The sequence below is a fragment of the Dryobates pubescens genome, chromosome 1, assembly GCF_014839835.1.
Source record: "Dryobates pubescens isolate bDryPub1 chromosome 1, bDryPub1.pri, whole genome shotgun sequence".
Lineage (NCBI taxonomy): Eukaryota > Metazoa > Chordata > Aves > Piciformes > Picidae > Dryobates > Dryobates pubescens.
The window spans coordinates 48,122,469-48,131,714 of NC_071612.1; the positions used below are offsets into that span (position 1 = coordinate 48,122,469).

Consider the following 9,246-nt stretch of genomic DNA (forward strand, 5'->3'; position numbering starts at 1 on the left):
CATGGAAAATAAAAACTGAGAAAGGTTAATATACTCTTACTGGTGCCTATGTATCACATGCAAGAGTCATAACGTGACTTTTATAGTGTTAATATAGATGGCAGAACACTTCACCTTGGTGAGAGAGTTATACCCACTGTGACAGGCAGGTCGCACTTGTGGCTGTCTTCCTCTGCATCTTCCACTTTTGTACAACAAACATGCATGTATGCAGAGAAGCAGCAATATAAATGAACCAGCGTTACCAAAAATGAAGAGGGAAAACCCTCTGACCAAAGTCACATTTGCAACCATAATTAAAAAAAAAAAAAATAGTTTTAAGCAAGATACTTTAATACTTCCCAAAAATAGTCATGTGTTTTTTGTTGTTTGGTTGGGTTTTTTATTATTACATTTTAACCTATGTACAGAAATGGAGGGCTTCCTCCCCTCCCGGACAGCAGCCACCATGACTCATGCCCATGGCATCTTAAGGCTCAGAGGCCAAAGCAAGAAAGTGCAGGAGGCCCGCAGAGCTCAGGACAAGGGCAGCTGCTGGAGGTGGCCAGACTAACTCCAGACTAACACTGGAGTTTGCGGATGCTGCGGGAGAAGCGCTTGAAAGCCCGCTGCCCTTTCTGCCACCGCTTCAGAGAGGTGATAACCAGTTCCCCAGCTTGCTTTTGCCCCATCACCAAGTAGGGGACGTTGATGTCGTTCATCTCATCACAGGTACACTGCAGGCCACCTTTGAGCCAGAGCACAATCTTCCTCAGATCCCTTTCTGTCAACCCATTCAGCTTGTAGATGGTTTTGCTCTTTGTTTCGGGGGTGATCTTGGTATCCCCATTGATGTAGGCAATCTCCTTCACTTTTATCTTCAAGGCTAATAGAGCAAGGGGAGGGGGAAGTGGAGAGAGGGAGAGAGACTAAGAGGTTTTTTCCCATTAGTGCACATAAAGAGGACCTGGGGAGGGAGGTGCTCTATTGCTAATTAAACTGTCAGGGCTGACAGAAGAGGCAGCAGGTGGCTCCATTTCTAAAGCCACAAAGGGCATGCAAGTCATTTCAGTTTGAATCAACCTTAGGGTTGAGGGGGTTTGGGTCTTTTCTCCTATTTCCCCTCCCCCGCTTTTTCCTTCCTTTCTAAATTAGTATTTTCTCCAGCTTTTCTCCTGTTTTCAAACAGAGAGGGGGCATGTTTGCTACATTAAGCACAGCTCTGGTTTTTTTGCTAGGAGAGGACAGTCTTCCTGAAACTAGAGTTTGAAGGGGAGGTGGGGAGGTGACTACCTAGACCTAATCTGAAACCTGATCTCTGCTGCGGCTGAAAACTTCTAAATTTAATTTATTAGGCTGGAGAGGATTTGGGGCAAACCTGTAAGGAAATGATATTTCACATGCATTGTTTTTTGAAAGAATAAATCCCATGGAGGGCAAATTGGTCCAACAGCTGCATTCGATTTGGTAAAGTAACTATGAGGGGGACATAGGGCTCTGTACGAATCTGTGGGGCATGTTTAGCTTTAGGAGGCTTTATCTGAGTGCAATTTGCCAGGCCAAAGTTATTGGTTATTTTAGCAATTAAGTCCCAGTCATGGTTTCAGGTTTTGAGTGTTGGTTGCTTTTTGTTTTTCTTTTTCAAAGAAAGGCTTTCAAATGGCTGTAGATATTTATGCTACAAATCTTTTCCAGGTAGAAACACTGACCTATTATGAAAGGATTCCCCTTCTTATACCCTTTTTCTCTTGAGATGCTAATGTAAGGATAATGTGCCGTTCAGTTGTCTGTGTTGAAGGGGCTTTCTTGTCCTCTTCTAACCCCAGATCTTCCCATTAAGTTTATATCCCCAATTGTCTGTGCATTACCTTCTCTGTCAAATGATATATAGAGCTTCGCTCTTAATCTGCAAAGAGTCTTTCTTAACGATACGTGAGATTGGTCATGCAGCTCTTTCTCATACGTCTAAACGAAGCTTTGCTCTACTTCTCCCCAGGCAACAGTCTGGATGAAAGATTTTTTTTTTTTCCATTTAACTTTCTATTTGGCTTGCCAGCAACATCCACATAGAAGAGCACTACTTCAAAACAGCAAACAGCAAAGGACTGTAAAAAGGGCTACTTTTTATTCCAAGGTGGAACTTTGTGTTTCATGACCCAATGGTCAGATGGGTCAATTTGCAGATAAAACAAAGCCCTGCCTTCATTCAGGCACATCTCTCACTTACTTTCCTGGGAGTTTTACCTGATCTCAAGTTTCAGACGAGGAAGGCTCTGCTTCCACTTACCAAAGTCGTTTTTGCAGAGGTTTTCCACGATGTCGTTATCGTCTTCATTTTTGTTTTTGCAGGCATCGCAGACCTTGGGTGCTGGAAATACAAGGGATAGTCCCCGTCAGGCTCGGGGAGAAAGTAACAGCAGGTGGCGTTGGAAAGCCCTCGGGAAACGGCGGTTTTCCATCCCTCGAACCCTCCATCCAGCCCCGGGGCTGCCCGAGCACTGCCGCGCCTTACCTCGCTGCAGCCCCGCTCGAGGCGGGCACAGGGTGCTTTGCAGGGCGCATCTCCGCCCAAAGTTTTCTTTACAGGGGAAAGAGTAGCGGGGGAGGGGGGCACACAACACTGTACAGCCCAGCCCTGAGCTTCACGGATGATCTTTGCATAAGGAGATTGTCCCCCCCAGGAGCTGAGTGGCTCCAGTTTTGGGGTCGCAGACCTTTTCTCTGAGGATGAAGACGAGCAAAGGTCGGGGTGGTGGTTGTTGCTAGTTCCCCGATGGTGCCTGCGGTTTGCCCAGTGCCCTGGGGAAAGCCTCCCTAAGCCTGATCTGAGGCCTCCTGCCCGCTCCCCCTGCCCCGCAGCACTGCGGCGAGCTGTAACCGGAGGGCGACGCCTCCGCTCCCCTGCAGAAAGCTGGGGAGGGCCTCCGCCGCCGGCCCGGAGCCCCCCCTCTTACCTTCCCTGGTGACGGGGAGGATGTGGTCGCTGCTGGCCAGCGGGATGCAGAGGTCATTGTCCTTGGGGAAGCGGCTGCAGTCCAGCATATCAGGCCAGGGGAAACCGAAGGCGGACATCACCGGGGCGCAGCTCTCCTTCACCTCCTCGCAGAGCGAGTGGCAGGGCTGGATGATCTCGTCCAGGTCGTCGATGCAGACGGGGGCAAAGAGGGAGCAGAGGAACTTCCTGGTGTCTGGGTGGCACTGCTTCTGCACCAGCGGGATCCAAGTGGAGGCCTGCTCCAGCACCTCCTGCACGGTCTCATGCCCCAGCAGGTTGGGCAGCCGCATGCTCTGATACTCGATGCCCCGGCAGAGCAGCATCGGGGCGGGGATGGGCTTGCAGTTGGAGCGCTTGTAGGAGAAGTCAGGCTCCCCGAAGGGGAAGAGCCCGGCGGCCGAGCCCAAGCAGTGGGACGCCAGCAGGAGCAGGGCGCAGAGGCGGCGCTGCATTTTGGGGCACGGAGGAGGTGGAGGGATGCTGGCGAAAGGCTCGGGGGCCGGGGTGGCGGGGCGGCGGACACGCCGCTGCCCTCAGCCGCAGGCAGCGTCCCCCAGCCTGGGCTCCTGCCTGCCAGACGGGGACGGAGGGTCTGAGCGAGATGTGGGGGCAAACGGGAGTTTTCTGGATTTTTTTGTATGCAAATATCAGGGGGAGCGGGGGCTGGGAGGAGCCTGGTGACAGCCATCCAGAAAGGATTGGTCACTACTTTCTCGGTCTGTTTTTGCTCAGGGGGATTGTCTTTTGGCAGGAAATCCTTGCGAGAAACGTTACCGTGCGAGCACGGGGAAAGGGCAAGATCCCGGCGAACAAAGAGCTACCGAAGCCCGAGTTGGTCCTCGGCCGGGCAGGGGGAGAGAGGCCCCTCTCAGGCCGCGGGTAGCTGGAGGTGAGCTTTGACGCTGACACAGCTACTGCGAAGCGGCGGGACCCCCACTCTCGCTCCGACCCCCCTTGCCCACGTTTAGTGCTTTCGCTGCCAGCGGATGCATGATGTGGCCAGGCCGGTTCCCCAAGCAGGGGGCGAGGCTGTCTGCTCCCTCAGCCCCCGGGGGGTGTCTGGCACCTCCGCCCCCTCCTCGCGATGCTGGCGAGTCTCGGCCCACTGCTGGAGCCGCAGGCAGCAGCTAGGGGCTGCTGGATTTCCCGGCCCCCTCCTCCACAGTCCCCTGCCGCTGGGGGCTTCCCTGGGGGCCCCTCAGTAGCCCCACCGGCCCCTCCTGCCCCTGGCTGGCCCCTATGAGGAGAGAAGAGCTGCAGTGGACCCTTATCCTACAGCCCTTGGATGGCCCCCTACTGCCAAAGGGGGTTTTCCTCGGGTGGGAGCATCCAAGTGCTTTTGAAGTACCGCCAACTGGCACGTTTTTCTGAGACCAAAAGCGTGGGCCTCGCTGTGTGTAATGTAGGCATGTCCCTTTCCCTTTGCTCCTGTCTTCGCCTAGAAACTCTCTTAAAAGAATTATGTTTGTGTTGATTTACCACAAAGTGGACTACAACAGGCACAGCACTGAAACCATCATGCAGCTTCAGTGCAGTCTGAATATTTCTTGCAGTTTTAGTAATACTATTTATGGGATTATCACTGAAAAGAGTAGGCCTGTGTAATATCATTTTGTGGTAAACCACGTTCATTAATCAGCTACTGAATAGATCTCCTTTGTAGAGATGCTTTATGGGAAGCTAGCCTTGATAACTTCTGTAAACTGCCGATTGCTGTATGTCCAGTTTCCAGACTGGGCTTCCTGGAGGTTCTGAGTCTCTGCTTGTGGTGTGGGAAAGAGATGGGACTTCCAGTGGTCCCCCCTGGAAGCCACAGGGCTGTGATGCTGGAGTGGCAACTGTTGCTTCTCCAGGCAGGCTGTTGTCATGTACTGAAGCCACTGCCAGCTCCTTCAGAGAGGATTTCAAGATCCCTTCCAGTGGGCCATGCTGATGGATGTAATCTCCCTATAGGCCAGTTTCTTTCCTATTAAAGTTGTTTCATACCTGGAAAATAAATGTCCTCAATGTCTAACACCACTTGTGGAAGAGCTTAAAAGTAGTTTGTTTCCTACATCTTTGCACATTCTTGCTATTCATTATCTCTGTTCAATTAATTCCTTTAAACAATAAATCTGTAAACTCCTGGCCTCAGCTGGCTTCCGTGGCACTGAGTTCCACTGATGACTTATGGTACCCATTTTAATCTGTTTGTGCCAAGTCCTGGAGATTGCCAGTGGCTGTAGCTGTTGCCACTTGCAGAAGATGTCTCTTCCAGCTCCCAGTGCTGGTCCCACTGTCCTCTGTCCCTGAAGTGCTCTTCATTGGAGTCCCACTCTTGCCCTGAATGGCTGGGCTAGTCACTAAATATTTGTAAAGTGGATGTTTGTGGTTTGTTTTTCTCTCTCCATTTTTTCATTGCTGCTCATTTTATTTTTCAGACATTGACATCCCTTTGGGTGGATCTTAGCATGATCAGAAGAAAATTTGCCTGCTCCCTAAATTCCTGATAGTCCTGTACAGTGCTTTTTTCACAGGTCCAGTCAGCTGTGCTGTGTGGAATCAAGGATCCAAATCTGATCAGATTCTGTTTAGACAGGGTATAAAAACAATTTTCTGCTGTGCAGGATGAGACATTTCCGACAGAGATCTGCTAGGGACTTTTTGTTTCCCCCTCACCCCCCGTCCTCTTTCACCTGAATTGTTTGCTTGTTTATTTCCAGCCCACAAGAAATAAGGAGGAAAAACACGCTGTTTTTCCTGGATTAAGCTTTGATTTGAAACGAGGCATTATGAGACCTTACTATTTCCATTTTTAATCACCTTTGGCAAGCTCATTTACTATAAATTAGAAACAATCCTGTAAACAAAACCAGCCCAAACCTGCATTCCCCAGTAATCATTGCTGCCCTTGCTCTGATCCTTTTCAGAGGAAAGCACCAGAGCTGGGGGCTGCCGTTGCTGCTCCACGCTGCAAGCTCAGGTTTGGCATTCCCAGCCTGTGGACCCTGTGCTGATGGTGGTCACTGCACTTTAGCAGGGCCTGAACACCATTGTAGGCTGGGTGTGAACCACGGGGATTGGCTGCTGTGGGCAGAAAGCCTGGCCCAGGTTTTCCAGGGTCCTGGTGGCTTCCAGCTAAATGCTCCAAGTCTAGCAAAGCCTAAGCAGGAAGAGAGGCTTTGAGTGTCTGTGCAAGTGTATTTAAGAGGTCGTGGGGTGGAGGAGAGGAAACCCGTGGGGCAGTCTCCATGAAGAGTGTCAGGTGTCCATGTGGTGTGCGGATGGTCGCTGAAGGCAGAGGGACCTTGCAGCATTGCCTTTCTGTACAGCCCAGCTTCTCTTGCATCACCTTTTGGGAGAGATGGGGCTGGCACATCTGGCAAGTCTGGGCAATACTTGGGGAGCTGGGCTGTGTTTAGGGCTGCCCCGGGTGTCATTGCCTTTCCCGGCTACCAGGGCACATGTCAGGGCCAGACAGTGGGGGTGGGAACTGCGCAGCCTGGAGCATCCCCGTGAAGGGTTTCTGCCTGGAACTGGCTGGGGTTGGGTGGGGGTATCCTGCTGCACTCACGCAGGCCTATGGACAGCCACTGTTTCACACTTAATTGCAAGTGCAACTAGTGAGTTCCTCCTGGCCCTCCCAGACTGGTGCTCTGGCCTAAAGCTGCTTGGGATGGCAGGGTTGGGACTTTGGCAAGCTGGTGTGACTTGGGGGGAGCCAAGCAGGACCGAACTCTTAAAAGACAATAATGTTTTAAGGTGCATTTTTATTGTTTTAAAGGCTTTTGAGCTCCTGTAAATTCATCAGGTAGTATGGACAGTTAAGCCGCTTTAAACCCCTGAAAGCAGCATAAGCATTTAAGCCACCTTAAATGCTTAAAGCAGTATAAGCTGTTAAAACGTTTTAATCCTTAAGTGCTTAAATCACCTTAAATCTTGGGAGTTAGGTGAGAAAATGAGCTGCCTAGGGAAAAAGACAGACCTAGTCCTCTGCCCACTTCTCACCTCAGAAATTTCAATAACTCTTGATGGGTGGTGGTGAAATTGAATGAACTGGGGAAAACGACTCAAGTCTTTGGTGCTTGCAGGAAGTTAAAAGCAAGACAGCATTTTAAAGAGTGTGTCTGGCTTGTACCATCTTCATTAAAACCATGATGATGCTTCCTCTTGTTCTTAAGCCTTGATGTGAACTTGGACCCATTTTCTTGGCCAGTTCTGGAAGCTGAGAAGTGGAAAAGGGATTGACACTCACCTGTCTGCTACAGAGTGGGCAAGACTTGCTTCAATGCAGGTGGTAAGAAATACTATCAAATTGTTTATGTCTTGTATTTTTCTAAATCTGCTGCCTTGAGATCACTTGAGGTGCATTGTTGATGTGATGAGCTTGAGGTGAAAGCTGCCTGAGCCTCACATGGATTTGTTGCTGACGTGCCAGCAGCATCACCCTTTTCAGCTGCAGAATCATGGCTGGAGGAGACCTCACAAAGCTGTCTAGTGCAGCCCATGCTCCAAATTCAGAGTTTAGTTGGGTAGCTTGAAGCTTGCATGCTTACCTGGGAGGTTTGATTCAAGGCTGTGTTGCAACCTCCTTCCCCTTTTTGTGAAAACTGAGCTTTCAGCCTGCAGGTTGGTTTCCCACTGTGGAAGATGGGAAGATGAAGGTAGGTTACCAGTCACACTGAGAGTGGTGGTGATCTACCGGGAGAGATGTGCACCTGTGGAGGCCAGCCAAGCCTTACCCAGCATGAAGCACTCACCTTTCACAAGTACCTGGGTGCTGCTTTCACTCCTGAAGAGGTCCAGTCCCAGTGGCCACTGGTGGGAATAGCCAGGCCAAGAAGGTTTAGGGAGATACTGACCTCAGGGGCTTTCTAAGCATAAAATTCCCCAAGGCCTGAGGAATTGTTCTTTGGTTAGTAGCATTGTAGAGGAATGAAAAAACTGTGGCTTTTTAGTGCATTTATTTCAGTCCATAAAATACAGCAGTGAGGACAAAACTGGCATCTCATGTTGAAAAAATCTGATGAAAATGTCTGCTTACTTTTAAAAACAGGCTCCAGCACCACACTAACAAAATACTATTATTATTTGAATCTCACAATTGCATTCGATAGGAAAAAAAATAAGATTGCACAGGTTTTAACAGGAGGCAGCTCTGCAACAGATCCTTCCTGACTCTGGTTTGGTGGCTGATAAGGTGAAATTTAACATTTTCCAGATCTGGGACTGGGCAGCAGTCTTGTTTTCTGTTACCACAACATTGAAAAGCTCCATTGTCAAAAACTGCTTGTGCTGCAGCTATATCTCTTCCCCATTCCCCTCCCCGTTCTGAAAGGAACCCTAAAAACTTGTTTAGCCTTTTTTTTGTTTTGCTTTCCATTCGGAGTGCTCGCTGAAAATGCAGCACCAGAGGCGTGGTGTGAGCGAGTGGCTCATGCTTGAAGGGTGCAGCGAGTGTGTCGAAGCGGCACAAGGTGCTGCTGAAGGGGAAAAAACAATTATCTTTGGGCTTTGGAAGAAGAACCTCTTGGTGGCGCCTGTGCACACCCTGTCGGTTTTTCGTTTGCCCAGTGGCGCTAGCTTTCGACCTTTCAACGCGCTGTTTCAGCTTGCTGCCGTTCAGCTCCAGAAACATTGTGTTCAAGCCCTGAAACCATAGGTTTGATGTCATGAAGGGGAAGGATCGGACTGGGGCTGATTAACTTCACATGGAAACAAAACCAAGTCACGAGGAGTTTTCTAGGGTTTTTAATTTGTATTTTAGTTATGATTCCCCCAATAGTTTCCCTGCTTTTAGCATATTTTCAGAGATTGAAAGATTTTTCCAATTGTTTTTTAATGTTGCATTGTACTTTCCTAAGTTTATATGAGTGGTTAGCATAGGTACTTGGATTATGCACACACACATATATATGTGTATAAAGCTATATCTATTTGCATGCTAGTGCTTTAGCAAGTTGTGATCTTTCACATTTATCTGACATACATCTGTATTTGGCTACAGTTTTTGTCATGGTGAGCATTTTGCTCATGCAGAAGGTCTGTTTGTGATTACTGCTCCCTTTATTATCTAATCTAAGTGCTGGATGTTAAAGATAGCATAGACCATGCCCTAGAGGACTACAATTGCATGGTACCTGGTGTTCTTAGCACATTGTATTTAAAATGTTGTAATGTAATATGTCTATCTTGCCTCCCGCTCCCTACCCTCCTCAAACCCCCTCCCCCCCCCCCTCCCCCCCCGGCTGTTATTTGCAGCCTGGTAGCAGCTAGCACCTTCAGCAGTGAGT

At 49.3% G+C, this 9,246-nt stretch overlaps 1 protein-coding gene across 1 annotated transcript; it reads right to left on the reverse strand.

Moving 5' to 3' along the window:
* Positions 1-307: 307 nt before the first annotated feature.
* On the reverse strand, positions 308-3,594 carry SFRP2 (secreted frizzled related protein 2). Its single transcript, XM_054168093.1, has 3 exons — positions 2,934-3,594; positions 2,267-2,347; positions 308-865 (listed from the first exon to the last, which is right to left on the reverse strand). Exons 1-3 carry the CDS (start codon positions 3,424-3,426, stop codon positions 561-563), a joined length of 879 nt encoding a protein of 292 aa, XP_054024068.1. The 5' UTR covers positions 3,427-3,594; the 3' UTR covers positions 308-560.
* Positions 3,595-9,246: the final 5,652 nt, after the last annotated feature.

Coding starts and splice junctions, on each gene's coding strand:
- SFRP2 (XM_054168093.1), bottom strand. CDS start 3,426: ATGCAGCGCCGCCTCTGCGCCCTGCTCCTGCTGGCGTCCCACTGCTTG. Junction 2,348..2,933: donor CCTCCCCGTCACCAGGGAAG/GTAAGAGGGGGG, acceptor TTGTATTTCCAG/CACCCAAGGTCTGCGATGCC. Junction 866..2,266: donor CCTCTGCAAAAACGACTTTG/GTAAGTGGAAGC, acceptor TTGCTCTATTAG/CCTTGAAGATAAAAGTGAAG.